This window comes from Erpetoichthys calabaricus, chromosome 13 (assembly GCF_900747795.2).
Source record: "Erpetoichthys calabaricus chromosome 13, fErpCal1.3, whole genome shotgun sequence".
Lineage (NCBI taxonomy): Eukaryota > Metazoa > Chordata > Cladistia > Polypteriformes > Polypteridae > Erpetoichthys > Erpetoichthys calabaricus.
Genome location: NC_041406.2, coordinates 133,513,478 through 133,529,468, shown reverse-complemented (window position 1 = coordinate 133,529,468; position 15,991 = coordinate 133,513,478). Strand labels below are relative to the sequence as shown.

The window sequence follows — 15,991 nt, the reverse complement described above, 5'->3', positions numbered from 1 at the left end:
GGCGGCAGCTCACACCCCCTCTGTCAGGGAGGCAGGAAGAGAGAGAGAGAGATGAGAGAGAGAGAGAGAGATAGCGAGAGACAGATAAAAAAAATCAATACGTGCCCTTTGAGCTTTTAAGTATGCGAAGCTCCGTGCAGCCTTGTCCTCAGGAAGCAGCTGCACACAGCCCCCCTGCTCACACCCCCCTTACGTCAGGCGCAAGAGAGAGAGAGAGAGAGAGAGAGAAAGTAAGCTGGATAGCTTTTCAGACCATCTGCCATAGCGTCCCTTGTATGAAATCAACTGGGCAAACCAACTGAGGAAGCATGTACCAGAAATTAAGAAGACCTATTGTCCGCAGAAACCCGCGAAGCAGCGAAAAATCCGCGATATATATTAAATATGCTTACATATAAAATCCGCGATGGAGTGAAGCCGCGAAAGGCGAAGCGCGATATAGCGAGGGGATCACTGTATATATATATATATTATATATATATAGATATATATATATATATATATAGTATATATATATATATAAATGTGTATGTATGTATATATGTATGTCTTTATTTATATATATATATATATATAAATGTGTATGTATGTATATATGTATGTCTTTATTTATATATATATATATATATATATATATATATATGTATGTATGTATGTATGTATGTGTGTGCATATGTATATATATATGTGTGTGTATATATATATATATATAGTAGATATGTATATATTTATATGTATATATATGTACATATGTATATATATACTGTATATATGTAGATGTGTAAATGTGTATATGTATATATATGTATATGTTGGATGTGTATATGTATATGTATATATATGTATATGTAGATATGTGTATATGTAGATATGTATATATATGTTTTACATACCCCCTTTAACACACTACTTCTCCGCTGCGAAGCGCGGGTATTTTGCTAGTTCTTGAATAAAGGCACACTTGTTTTGTTATACCTTTTGTGAAAGTGTTTATTTGATATTTGGACTTCAGTCCTTCACACATTATAAACTTTACGCTAGCATTCTGTCAATTATTATAACATGAAAAAAGTTTGTTTTTGTTTTGTGTTCAACATTTCTTGCCTCACATTTCCTCTCATCCTAAATTTACCCAGATCATTGTAGGTATGGAACACACATGCAATGTATGTATTCGAAATAATGATTTATTATTGACCCTATACATCTCCAGGAACCCTCACACCCAGATTAACAGACTTGAGCTGGGAGAAGCTCAGCTGCGTCAGTGGGGGATGGGATAGCAGGCTTCTTGCTGCCTCTGCTAATTGACACATTTGCAAAACAAAGATGCTGATAAGGGTGCAAAAGGAATTTAAGGTGGCCTGGGCATTACAAATTTTTTCGTAGACTTCAGGGATTCTATTGTTAAGGAGCTCTCAGCTTCATTCACAGTGGGACAAGAAGAAGCAAGATTCGCTTAATTCCGTACTGTCAAAATGTCTTACTAATCCTAGCATGCTGTGATTTGAGAATGATGGAGTTGTGTTTGTGAGTCTGCTGTACTGTCGCTTTCTTTCCCACAACTGTGCAAGATAGTTCTAGGGAGAACAAGACACATTTCTCTTGTGTTCTGAGAACTATAATTGGCCTCTTTTCATTGGTGCATGTATCTTCTCAAGAGTTGATGTCAACTGGCAAAGTATCATTTTTGTGGAACAATACTTAGTTCATATTGAACTGAAGCAATGTGTTGCATCTGCCTCAGCTGTTACTTAATTCACAGAGCCCATATCCTCTACAAAATAACATTACTGTATACATATACATTGTATTTAAAGCTGTTGATTCATATTACTAATGAATATACATACTGTATGTACTGAGTATGGGTTAAATGTCATTTGCAGTTATTTTATTGGCATAGTAACTGGTTGTCTGAGAACATTTCACTATATGATTATTTCTACTGTACACAAGGTTTTGGAACATACAGCACTTGTGTAAGGTGAGGTTCTTCTGTGCTTCTACTCTGATTAAGGCAGGTTAGAAATGACTCTGAACAGTAGAGTATTTGAATAAAGTCAATATTGAAAATATATGAGTAATGTGTAAATCTTGTGATATGTATGCTGAATGCTAACTGCTTGCTTGCGACTATTTTCAGACAAAGCAGTCTCTGTTATCTGCACCATCAAATGGCCTCTACAAAGTTATGAAAAGTTACTTAAAAAAGAAATGTGTTAATTTTTGTGCATAAAGCTTTGAATTATTTCTATGTAAACACGAATGGAACAAAATTTTGTAGAATCGAATTTTGAGATACCAATTACTGCCAGTTTGAGATGCCAATTACTACCAATTGGCTTTATACCACATGAATGAAATAAAAACATCTTTCTTTGAAAACAGGGAATTTAAAATTCAAATTGAAAAACTAGACCTAAGGTCTAACATGACAACTAATTGCACTTTGGCAGAAATTATTATTCACCACCTGTATAAAGAAGTCAGAGGTGAAAGCTGTTGGTGAACAACATAAACATCATTGTTACAAAGGTGACCTTGGAATGCTGGTTTAGTGTTTCACACGTTTACGTAGCCACTTATGCACAAAGTGTCCTGCTGGTGGGATGGCGCCATATTTCAAAGTTGTTTGGATATGTTGCTGTAAACCCACAAGTCAATCAAAGCAATAATGGTGCAGTATTTTTTACATACCCAAGGGTGTCTTCCTTCAAATAAAACATTTGTTGGATAGCGGATGTTATGAGCTTTCCAGTGACACATATTTGTTTATGATTGGTCATTCATATTATACGTCATAGCTGTTTGTAAAATGAGGAAATATATTGCATGTTGGAAAGCTCATCTTTTTTGCGACCGCTCTGCACAAGCTTCTGGCAGAGAGTGTGGTTTGGTTGAGCTGAAAGAAAACTTGAAGTTTGTATTAGGGAAATGTCTTCTTTAAAAAAAGAAACACGATTGAGGAAGTTACAGCATACTAATGATATGAAATTTGAAGACCTGAGTCACATTCTGATGACAGTTTTGACTGTATTGAGAACAATGCATTTGCTGAAGGACTTGAAACTACACTTGATTATTAAGTATCGTTTTGAGGTGTCACTGCATGCTGTTTTACAATTCATGTGTTATGGATTCATTCACCATTCCCAGTGTCTGTCCTGCTGCAAGTTCCCCAGTGTCAGTTTTCTGAGCAGTGTTTTCCCAGTTTCACTTTAGAGTACAAGTAAATGCCCGCTTGCAGTTAGTTTCACATAGGGACCAATGAAACCCTCCCCAACATTCAACTGAATGTTCTTGTACTGTGCTGAACTGCTCGCATTTTCACATGAAAGTGAAGGTTTGGATGAGTACATAATTATATATACACTAGTCATTTAGCCCGTTACAATAACGGGCGCTAGAACAATAGTACATTAACATTAGTAGGAACAGTGTATATTAAAATGCAAGGGACTTTGACCTCATTCTTTTTGTTGGTCGTATTTTTCTTTCTTTCAGCCTTTCTTTTGTTGACTTTTACATGCTGAGCTGACTGTTCTTCGTGGGCTGCCGCCTTGTATTGTGTGTCTTTCATTTTCTGTGACAGTAATACTGTCTTATACGTCCGCTGGCTTGTACATCTGTAATATACCTTTAATTTTCTCTGGCGGTAATACAGGCGTGCGTGTCAGTAATATGCCTTTAATCTCCTCTGACAGTAATACTGGCTTGTATGTGGCTGTAATATGCATCACTGTATTGTGTACCTTTAATTTCCTCTCGCAGTAATACTGGTTTGTATTTCCGTAAAACGGCTGTAACTTTCTCTGACAGTAATATCGCGCATTGCACCGTGCCCCGCACATGCGCACTTTACCAGAAGCTCCGCGCATGCGCACTTCACCAGAGACACACACACACACGGACACCTGGACGCACAAAGGGATTTTATTAAAGAGGATAGTTGCAGATTGTTTACTTGTTTCAGAGTGTCATATACTAACCCCAAACATTCACGCACTATATTTTTTCTAAAAATATTTATATAAATATATATATATAAAACTGCTACTTCAATGATTTTGACAGCAATATAAATAGCAAACTGGTTAAATCTGCCAATAATACCATGATAGGGGATTGGCAGATAATCTAGAATCTGTTAAATCATTTCTGGGGGACTTAAACAGTATTCATACTTGGGTAGATTTTGGCAGATGAAATTTAATCTAAGTAAATGTAAAGTGTTAGACATTGGAAGTAATAATTAGTATTAGTACAATGGATTGAGACTTTTACTTAAAAATGAATACAACCAGAACACAGTGACACAGTTGGAAAATGTATTAAGAGTAAATTTCACAAGCATTACGAACTTTTTTCTTTGTGCACAGAGCATGGAACAAGTTGCCAAGTAGTGTGGTAGACAGTACGACTTCATAATATTTCAAAACTAGACTTGATATTATTTTGGAAGAATGAAGTGGATAGGAGTGGTCAGTGTTGTTCTGCCGAATGATTTGTTCTTGTGTAAGTTTTTAAAAAAACCTGTTTTGAGAGATTTTTTAGGTACAAGAGACTACATGTTTACAAAATGGAAAAAACAGATGTTTCCAAAAAGGAAACACCTTGTGCCAAACAGTATAAATTTGCAGTGCTATGGGATATGACATCTGAACAAAAAATCCACTTTTTTGGAGAGAGGTTCCTAAAAGGCCTAATTTTTTTTTGTGTGCTGGATTTAATTTATTTTTGTGTGAGTGAAATGTTTTTCACTCATATAAAGACTTTCTTTTAAATATTTGTTATGTTATACTCTCTACTGTTTAGTTGTTTGCAGCTCCTTTATAACATAAGCTGAATAATAGCCGTTTTTTTGGGTATATAATTTCACTGCATTAATGCCAGAAATCCCTTATGGTATAAGGATTTAATTTAGTGAGTTGCATCCTTAGATTAGTACAGTGAATTTCAACATTGTTTCTTTAATGTAGCACTTCATCCACTGGCTTGTTTTCTTACAAAACTGTTTGAACCGGCAAAGTGCACAATTACCATCATATTACCATGATGATGATATAATCAAATGCCACTGGAAGCAACTAGTTGTGGTTGTTTCAGTTGTTATGAGCTGCGAATACAAGAACCAGGATCCAGTTAGCAATATGCCTTTCACTGATACCAATTCAAAAAATATGGGTAGATTATGAAATGGATTAATTGTACAGGTCAGGTCAGGTTGGGGAGCATGCACTGGTATAGTGCATTGCCACACCCACCACAAACGCTCGGGATCCTGTTTGGAAACCCCCTAGGCAGACACGCAGTCCAGTCCCACCCTCTGGAAATGACTGTCTATCTGCTGCAGCCAGGTATTTTGTGGGTATCCCCCTTGGCCTAGTCCACCTACTTGGTCCTCAATAATGAGGATCCTGTGAGCCGGAGAATCTTGCCACATTGCTGTAGTGCCATAGCTGATGCTTCCTCAAAATGCAGGTAATGTGCCTCATTCGGACTGCATGAGCAACTGCGTTTTCGACACAAAGTCAAACTGGAGGTACCTAAGGATTCTCTAGAAGAGACACAGTACCAAAGGAGTCCAGTCTTTGTCTCAGGTTCAGTGGATAGCGTCCATGTCTCGCAACCATATAGCAAAACAGGATGCATCAGTGGCCCTCATGTATAATGTTGTGCATAGAATTCACACTAAAACATGGTGTACACATAAAAAAATCCAGATGCATAAATCTGTGTGTATGCCACTTCCAAGTTGTTCCGCTACATAAAATTCCCGGTCAGCGTGAAATATAATGCAGGTGCATGCGCCTGCCTCCCCACCCCGACTCCTCCTAGAATTACGCCTCTTTGACTATGCAAATCAATATAAATAGCCCCTTAGGTTCTGTGCTCTCTGAAAACACAATGGCAAAAGCATGGGAGAAAAGAAAAATTTCAGCTAATACCAACTGGATATATATACAGTGCATCCGGAAAGTATTCACCGCGCATCACTTTTTCCACATTTTGTTATGTTACAGCCTTATTCCAAAATGGATTGAATTTTTTTCCTCATAATTCTACACACAACACCCCATAACGACAATGTGAAAAAAGTTTACTTGAGATTTTTGCAAATTTATTAAAAATAAACAAATTGAGAAAGCACATGTACATAAGTATTCACAGCCTTTGCCATGAAGCCTCAAAATTGAGCTCAGGTGCATCCTGTTTCCCCTGATCGTCCTTGAGATGTTTCTGCAGCTTAATTGTAGTCCACCTGTGGTAAATTCAGTTGATTGGACATGATTTGGAAAGGCACACACCTGTCTATATAAGGTCCACAGTTTGACAGTTCATGTCAGAGCACAAACCAAGCGTGAAGTCAAAGGAATTGTCAGTAGACCTCCGAGACAGGATTGTCTTGAGGCACAAATCTGGGAAAGGTTACAGAAAAATTTCTGCTGCTTTGAAGGTCCCAATGAGCACAGTGGCACCCATCAATCCGTAAGTGGAAGACGTTCTAAACCACCAGGACTCTTACTAGAGCTGCCTGGCCATCTAAACTGAGGGATCAGGGAGAAGGGCCTTAGTCAGGGAGGTGACCAAGAACCCGATGGTCACTCTGTCAGAGCTCCAGAGGTCCTCTGTGGAGAGAGGAGAACCTTCCAGAAGGACAACCATCTCTTCAGCAATCCACCAATCAGGCCTGTATGGTAGAGTGGCCAGACGGAAGCTACTCCTTAGTAAAAGGCACATGGCAGCCCGCCTGGAGTTTGCCAAAAGGCACCTGAAGGACTCTAAGACCATGAGAAAGAAAATTCTCTGGTCTGATGAGACAAAGATTGAACTCTTTGGTGTGAATGCCCAGGCGTCACCGTTTGGAGGAAACCAGGCACCACTCATCACCAGGCCAATACCATCCCTACAGTGAAGCATGGTGGTGACAGCATCATGCTGTGGGGATGTTTTTCAGTGGCAGGGACTGGGAGACTAGTCAGGATAAAGGAAGATGACTGCAGCAATGTACAGAGATTTCCTGGATGAAAACCTGCTCCAGAGCGCTCTTGACCTCAGACTGGGGCAACAGTTCATCTTTCAGCAGGACAACGACCCTAAGCACACAGCCAAGATATCAAAGGAGTGCCTTCAGGACAACTCTGTGAATGTCCTTGAGTGACCCAGCCAGAGCCCAGACTTGAATCCGATTGAACATCTCTGGAGAGATCTTAAAATGGCTGTGCACCGACGCTTCCCATCCAACCTGATGGAGCTTGAGAGGTGCTGCAAAGACGAATGGGCGAAACTGGCCAAGGATAGGTGTGCCAAGCTTGTGCCATCATATTCAAAAAGACTTGAGGCTGTAATTGCTGCCAAAGGTGCATTGACAAAGTATTGAGCAAAGGCTGTGAATACTTACGTACATGTGATTTCTCAGTTTTTTTATTTTTACTAAATTTGCAAAAACCTCAAGTATACTTTTTTCACGTCGTCATTATGGGGTGTTGTGTGTAGAATTCTGAGGGAAAAAATGAATTTAATCCATTTTGGAATAAGGGTGTAACATAACAAAATGTGGAAAAAGTGATGCGCTGTGAATACTTTCCGGATGTACTGTATCTATATCTATTGTGTCTATTGTTTTGTGTTGATCCCATGCTACAGTACAATTGAAATCCTTCCCGTTTTCTTCTTGAAACCTACAAGATAGAGAGAAAACTGACCTGCCACTAAAGAAAAAAAATCATCATAATTTGCATAAGTAGTGTAACAGCACAAGTAGACAGCGGTATACTGTGTGTGTAGTTTTAATATAACAAATGCCAGTATTCTGGCCGGCCAGGTTATGACAGCAGAGAGGTGTAGGGGTCTTTTGAGCATATTCCTCTACGGCAGCGTACTATAAGATTTAGAGAGTAGAATAGTGTAACAGTATTATTAGCATAACAGATATGCATAGACTGGTACTCAGGCCAGAATGGTTATGGCAATTCATTGGTGAGCTGTTATACTGGCCTTGTGGGTATGTACTGCTTTGCTCCTGGCCCAGAAACCAGCTTGCTGGGTTCAAAGGGCTAAAAAAAAAAAAAATGTGACAATTTGTACTCATTGTACACAATATAGTCATTTACTACATCCCATATAGAATAAGCCACGATGCATCAAGTATTTTTGATGTATCCCCTAACCCCCTAACATACTGTATAGTTCATTCTTCTTCTTTTTTTTTGTTTTAAATTTTATTTATTAATTTTATTTTAATCATTCCATACAAATAGATCAATTTATAACAAAAAAAAAATTGAAGACAAATCAAACCCCACCACTGAGAAGGAGAGCTTAGCCAAAGGAGAATTGCTTAGGGCTTTTTAATAAGGCAACAATAAACAAAAGAAAGGAAGAAATATATATAGGTAAATAAAAAATGGAGAAGGGAAATAAATGCGTTAATAGTTATTTCTCTTATTCTAAAATAATATTGATTAGATCCTGCCAGGTTTTGAAAAAATTCTGTACAGATCCTCTAACTGAGAATTTGATTTTTTCCAATTTCAAATAATATAAAACATCGGTTTCCCACTGACTTATCAGAGGAGAGTTAGGATTCTTCCAATTTAACAAAATAAGTCTGCGTGCCAAAAGTGTAGTGAATGCAATCACTGTTTGCTTGTCCTTCTCCACTTCAAGTCCGTCTGGAAGAACACCGAACACAGCTGTTAATGGGTTAGGAGGGATTGTGACCCCAAGGCTGTCTGAAAGGCACTTAAAAATTTTGGTCCAAAATGATGTTAGTTTGGTGGCAGGCCCAAAAAATGTGATCCAGTGAGGCAGGAGCTTGGTTGCAGCGTTCGCAGGTTGGATGTTGCCCTGGAAACATTTTGGACAGATGAGCTCGATATATCATTTTTAGTTGAATAATTCTATGTTTTGTGCATATTGAGCTTGAGTGAATTCTCTGCTTTGCTACCTTCCACTCCTTTTCTGATATATTGATTAAGAGATCTTCTTCCCAATGTCCTCTTGGGTCTTTGAAAGGTAGGGACTCTAATAAGATTTTATATAATGCGGAAATGGTGTTTAATTCCTCGAAATTGAGCAGTATTTTTTCCAGCACGGTGGAGGGTACGAGGTGAGGAAAATCAGGCAATTTCTGTTTAACAAAATTTCTAATTTGAAGATAGTGAAAGAAATGTGTAGCTGGGAGGTTGAATTTGGAACACAATTGTTCAAAAGATGCAAATATGTTGTCTATATAAAGATCTCTGAGCATTTTAATCCCAAAACTTTTCCAGGTATTAAAAACTGGATATGTTTATGAGGGTTGAAAGAGGTGGTTCTCTTGCAGAGTTGGTTGGTTCCATATTCTGAGTGAGTAAAGCACAATTGGGTGATTAGTAAGAATTATGTTTCTAGACTTCTCTAGCGCCTTCAACACAATCCAACCTCTGCTCCTTAGGGACAAGCTGACAGAGATGGGAGTAGATTTCATACCTAGCGGCATGGATCGTGGACTATCTTACAGACAGACCTCAGTATGTGCGTCTTGGGAACTGCACATCTGACATTGTGGTCAACAACACAGGAGCGCCACAAGGGACTGTACTTTCTCCGGTCCTGTTCAGCCTATATACTGTACATCGGACTTCCAATACAACTCTGAGTCCTGCCACATGCAAAAGTTCGCTGATGACACTGCTATCGTGGGCTGCATCAGGAGTGGGCAGGAGAAGGAGTATAGGGACCTAATCAATGAGTTTGTTAAATGGTGCGACTCAAACCACCTACACCTGAACACCAGCAAAACCAAGGAGCTGGTGGTGGATTTTAGGAGGCCCAGACCCCTCATGGACCCCGTGATCATCAGAGGTGACTGTGTGCAGATGGTGCAGACCTATAAATACCTGGGAGTGCAGCTGGATGATAAATTAGACTGGACTGCCAATACTGATGCTCTGTGTAAGAAAGGACAGAGCCGGTTATACTTTCTTAGAAGGCTGGCGTCCTTCAACATCTGCAATAAGATGCTGCAGATGTTCTATCAGGCAGTTGTGGCGAATGCCCTCTTCTATGCAGTGGTGTGCTGGGGAGGCAGCATTAAGAAGAAAGACGCCTCACGTCTGGACAAACTGGTGAGGAAGGCAGGCTCTATTGTTGGCATGGAGCTGGACAGTTTGACATCTGTGGCAGAGCGACGAGCGCTCAGCAGGCTCCTATCAATTATGGAAAATCCACTGCATCCACTAAACAGGATCATCTCCAGACAGAGGAGCAGCATCAGCAACAGACTGCTGTCACTGTCCTGCTCCACTGATAGACTGAGAAGATCGTTCCTCCCCCAAACTATGCGACTCTTCAATTCCACCCAGGGGGGTAAACATTAACATTATACAAAGATATTGTCTGTTTTTTACCTGCATTATTATCAATCTTTAATTTAGTATTGTTTTTTGTATCAGTAAAGTGCTGCTGGAGTATGTGAATTTCCCCTTGGGATTAATAAAGTTATCTGTCTGTCTGTCTATCAATCATATTCTGTGGACAAAAAGAAACAATTTTTCATTTGTTTTTGTATTGTGATCGACTGGCGGTATTCTTCAGATTCTTTGAAGCTTTGTGTACCAATTTGATTGGAACTTTTAATGAAGTCCTGTTCATTTTTGGAAGTAAATATAATAAGAAAACTCGATGCAGGATACAACTGTTCAACTTTCTGTTAGGTGAAGCAAAGCTGGCCATTCCCAAAAGTCGAAATAATAAGCAATGTGGGTCAGAACCTACGGATATTTGTTTCATTTTTAAGTTGAATGTTTATTCAAATATAAGACTGGAGTTTGCTTTTTATAAACAGATGAATAGAATGGGGGTGTTTGAAAATGTGTGGGGGGTGAAAGGGGTGCTGTGGCTCGGTCAATGAAGGGGAGCTGAAAATGAATTTCTGATTTCACTGTGGTGGGAAAGAGAAATAAATGGTGGGCATCAATACCACGTGATTATTAATGTGTGGAGAAGGAGGAGAGTAAAGGGGGAGTTTTGGTGGTCTTTGTGTTATAATGAATTATTAACTGTTGCTTTTGTTGTTAATGTGCGGAGTAGGAGGAGTGTAAAGGGGGAGTAATAGGGGTTTGATGTATGGCTCTGTTGTTATTCTGAAATTTGTTTTTTCTTTTTCTATTGATTGTGTATGTTTATGTTTGAGTTTTTTTGCTTATGTTTACAATAAAGGTTACTTTAAAAACTAAAAAAACTATCCATCCATCCATCCAGCCCCAGTATATCTTGCATTTATTGGAGCGCAGAGCAGGGAGTATAAAGAAGTACTACAGGATTTTAATTCTATTGCGAGCCAAGCCTGTGTATGTTCATTTTTTTGTGTCCAGGTTTTTATGGCTTGTATGTTTGCTGCCCAGTAATAAAACTGAAAATTAGATAAAGCCATGCCACCTTCTGCCTGAGGTCTTTGTAAGGTTACTCTTCAGATACGTGGGTGTTTTGAGTTCCAAATGAATGAGGTTATTGTTGAATCTAATTGCTTAGAAAATGATTTATTGATATATATTGGAATGTTTTGAAATAAAAAAAGAAGTTTAGGAAGGATATTCATCTTAACAACGTTAATTCTTCCGGCTAGAGTGAGATGAAGGGTTGACCATCTATGCAAGTCTTGCTTAATTTTTTCCATACAGACGGCAAAATTTTGTTGGTAAAGAGCTTTATGTTTACTTGTGATATTTACTCCTAGGTATTTAAACTGATCTGCTATGGTAAAAGGTAGGGTGTCCAATCTAATATTATATGCTTGTGAATTCACTGGAAAGAGTATACTTTTATTCAGATTAATTCTAAGGCCAGATATCTTTTAAAATTCTGTTAGTGCTGTTAAAACTGCAGGCACAGTGTTTTCTGGGTCTGATATATATAAAACCATATCATCTGCATATAGAGAAATTTTCTGTTCTAGTCCTTCTCTGATAATCCCCTTTATCTGATAAGAATTTCGACAGTGAACCGCCAGTGGTTCAATGGCAATTGCAAACAGCAGTGGTGACATGGGACAGCCTTGTCTGGTACCACGTTCTAGCTTAAAGTAGTCTGAACAAATGTTTGTTAATACAAACTGAAGCTTCTGGATTGGTATACAGTAGTTTGATCCATGCACAAATATTTGGGCCAAACCCAATTCAGGAAACCGCTTCTTTAGATAAGTTTAAATGGGATGGTTTTTGCAGTGTGTTTACCTTTACATTATAGTTTTATAGGATCAGGATTATCACATGTATAGAGCAGATTGAATTTCTTACTTGCATGGGCTAATCATCGTGCAGCTTGTACTATGTTGATGCCCTGCAATTATTTATGTTAATAATGTAGTAGTCCGCATAATACCCTAAAGAAGGACTTGGCTAAATGTGTGATTGACGTTGAGGCTGAGTGCATGGTTGACAGTGACCTGTCTCACTGGAATGCAAAGCTCTACATTTCATATACCCCTAAGATTATTCACACTTACACGTTACCATCCCAGGAAGGCTTAAGAATAAAGGTATAGACTAGACCAGAGGTCTCCAACTCCAATCCTGGAGAAGTACTGTAGCTGCAGGGTTTTCATTCTAACCCTTTTCTTAATTAGTGACCAGATTTTGTTTTTGATTTTGTCTTTGCCTTAATTTTAATTCATGCACAACTTAAGACTCAGGCCCCGTAATTTTTCTTTTTTCCTTAATTAGCAACCAAACAATATTAAGACACAAAAAAAAACCAACACATAAACAATTTGTGTCCATCAAACAATATCTGAACATAAAGAAAGGTGAAGGCCTCAGTAATGCTGATCTGCTCAGGTCCACAATACATTTTGACAGCGCTCTTAAGAAAGAAAATCAACAATTTTGGAAATGTCTGCTATGGCAAAATTAGCTCCATAGAATTAAATAACAGGTTTAATTAGCAACAAGAATTGGCTTCATATTAAGAAACTGAATGAAATGAAGTTGGTTGTAGTTTGAGGCCCCAACTTAGTTGGTCATCTGTTGACTCACTTCAAATCAAATTTATGTTTAGGTGCCATTTAAGGAAAAAAAGAATCAATTCAGTGGTCAGAGTGTCAAGAAAAAGTCAATTATAATAAAGGGAAATAGTTAATTAGCAGCAAAAACTGGTCACTAATTAAGAAAAGAGTTAGAATGAAAACATGCAGCCACAGTAGCTCTCCGGGACTGGAGTTGGAGACCCCTGGACTGTACTCTTAGAGTATAGAATAAATTAAAAACCTTGATGAAGATATTGTGGGATTAGGGTATAGTCTCATGTGTTTGTGTAAATTTGAACCAGGTTGAATATCTAATAAAACATCAAGGTGAGTTGACCTCATACAGTTGTAAAGAAAACACAAACGCGCATAAAGGTTTGGGGGTTTTCCGGCCCCCGTATACTGTAGGAAAGTGCTGAAAAATAATTGCAAAAGTACAACAGTTTCATAACACTGTTCACCATCATGGCGGATGGGGGGAACATTTATGTAGCGGGACCGGAAATGGATGACAGGACTTGCGGGAAGGAACCGAGATGGATGCTGGGACTGCTGATGTCATCGGGGTGAGACAGAGGGAAGGCGGAAGTGGCGTGTTTGTTGTGCAGTGTTCAGGAGGATTCATGGCGGCGGTGCGTCTTTCTTCTGTAGAAATAAAGAGAGAGAGGTTAGTACCCCGCCATTCCCGTCTAGCATATTGATGTCGCGTTACCTTTTGGATCGTTCCGCGGCTCCCTAATCGTGCGTGTGTGGACAGGACCCCCCCCCCCTCAGCCCAGACCCATCGGGTCGGGCGGGACCGAACCGAGAGGTCGTGAACCCAGGAGAGGGCATCAGCATTGGCTTGAAGGGGACCCCGGCGATAAATGACGGTAAACTTATAGGGCTGCAGGTCCAAAAACCACCTGGTGACTCGGGGTTCGACTCCTTGTGCAGGGCCATCCACTGGAGAGCAGCATGGTCCGTTACCAGGGTAAACTCCCGACCCAACAGGTAGTACCGCAGATGAGTCACCGCCCACTTAATGGCCAAGGCCTCCCTCCCCACCGCCGCGTACCTGGTCTCTCTGTCCAACAGTTTCCGGCTCAGGTATATCACGGGGGTGTTCGGCACCGTCGACACTTTGGCTCAGCACGGCACCCAGGCCTGTGTCCCGAGAGCGTCGGTCTGGAGAATAAAAGGTAAAGAAAAGTCGGGTATGTAATATAGGTGCCGACGTTAAGGCCGTCTTTAAGTCACTGAATGCTTGTTCCGCTTTGTTGTTCCATACCACATACACAGGAGTCCCTTTCTTTGTCAGATCTGTCAAGGGTGCTGCCCTTTCGGAGAAACGGGGGAACAAACCGGCGGTAGTATCCCGCTAACCCCAAGAAGGCTTGCACCTGTTTCTTGGTTATCGGACGGGGCCCATTCCAAGATGTCTTTTACTTTGGAGCATTGCGGTTTCACTTGTCCCCGTCCCACTAGGTAGCCTAAATACTTGGCCTCCCTCAAGGCCAAAGAAGCACTTACGGGGATTGATGCGGAGGCCGGCCTTCGCTAGTGTGGCAAGAACAGCATACACCTGCAGTATATGTTCCTCCCAGGTGCCGGAATAAATGACTACATCATCCAAGTAGGCGGCACAATAGGACTGATGGGGCCGGAGCACTCTGTCTACCAGACGCTGGAAGGTCGCTGGTGCCCCGTGCAGCCCAAATGGGAGGACCTTATACTGCCAATGTCCACTAGGGGTACTGAAGGCTGTTTTCTCTTTGGCGGATGCCGTTAAGGGAATTTGCCAGTACCCTTTAGTCATATCCAAGGTAGTCAAGTATTGTGCCTTACCCAGGCATTCCAATAGGTCATCCACTCTGGGCATGGGGTAGGCATCGAACTTAGAAACCTGGTTCAGACGTCTGAAGTCATTGCAAAACCTCCAGGAACCGTCTGGCTTAGAAACGAGGACGATTGGACTGGACCAGGGACATAGCTCTCCTCAATAATATTCATGTCTAACATTCTGTGGATTTCCAGCTCCACTTCTGTCCGTTTTGCCTCCGGGAGGCGATAGGGTCTCTCCCTAACTACCACCCCCCGGGTCGGTAATGATATCGTGCTCAATCAGCGAAGTACGGCCAGGTAACTCGCTAACCACTTCGGGGACGGCTCGGATCGCTTGTTCCAGCTCCAGCCGTTGTACTGATGTTAAGTCCGGACCGAGGTTAAGGGCAGCTTTTTCTGCGAAAAGGGAGAGGGCTGAACTGGAGGGAGGAGCCTCGTCCCTGTCTCTCCACGGCTTTAACAAGTTCACGTGGTACACCCTCTCGCTCGGTCTACGATTTGGTTGTTTCACCAAATAATCTACCAGCCCCTTTCGCTCCTTTACCTCATAAGGGCCCTGCCAATGGGCTAGTAATTTGGAGTGGGATGTGGGTACGAGTACCATCATGCGGTCTCCGGGGTGGAATTCCCTGAGGACAGCGTTCCGATTATAACACCGGGCTTGCACTGTTTGAGCACGAGTCATATGGTCTTTTAGGATAGGCCTGATCTTGTTCATTCTATCACGCATTTGCGCAATATGTTCCAAAACATTACTGCCGGGTCGTGCCTCCTCTTCCCAGCCTTCCTTTAGAATATCTAAAAGTCCCCGGGGTTGGCGTCCATATAGGAGTTCAAAGGGGGAAAAACCCGTTTAGGCTTGGGGCACCTCCCGGTAAGCAAAAAGCACAAGAGGTAAGAGCTCGTCCCAGTTCCTACCGTCCGCGCTGACTACCTTGCGTAACATCTGCTTAAGCGTCTGATTGAATCGTTCCACTAAACCATCGGTCTGTGGGTGATAAACAGACGTTTTCAGATGTTTAATTCTGAGTAACTTAGCCACCTCCCTGAACGTATCCGAAGTAAAGGGAGTACCTTGGTCAGTGAGGACTTCTTTAGGTATTCCCACTCTGGAAAAGAGTTTGACTAATTCCCGTGCGATATTTTTTGATGTAG

The 15,991-nt window shown here is 40.7% G+C and overlaps 2 protein-coding genes across 3 annotated transcripts in view; one reads left to right on the top strand and one right to left on the bottom strand.

Annotated features, from left to right (window-relative positions):
- LOC127529990 (uncharacterized) overlaps positions 1-15,991 on the bottom strand; it is a 798,609-nt gene that overhangs the window by 259,626 nt on the left and 522,992 nt on the right. The gene's annotated exons all lie outside the window — the stretch shown is intronic.
- The window catches only part of taf2 (TAF2 RNA polymerase II, TATA box binding protein (TBP)-associated factor), a 384,123-nt gene that overhangs the window by 98,474 nt on the left and 269,658 nt on the right, over positions 1-15,991 (top strand). Inside the window, exon 7 of the mRNA XM_051935579.1 lies at positions 12,355-12,526. Within this exon, the coding sequence (XP_051791539.1) occupies positions 12,355-12,526 (172 nt within the window). The remainder of the gene's footprint in view (positions 1-12,354; positions 12,527-15,991) is intronic.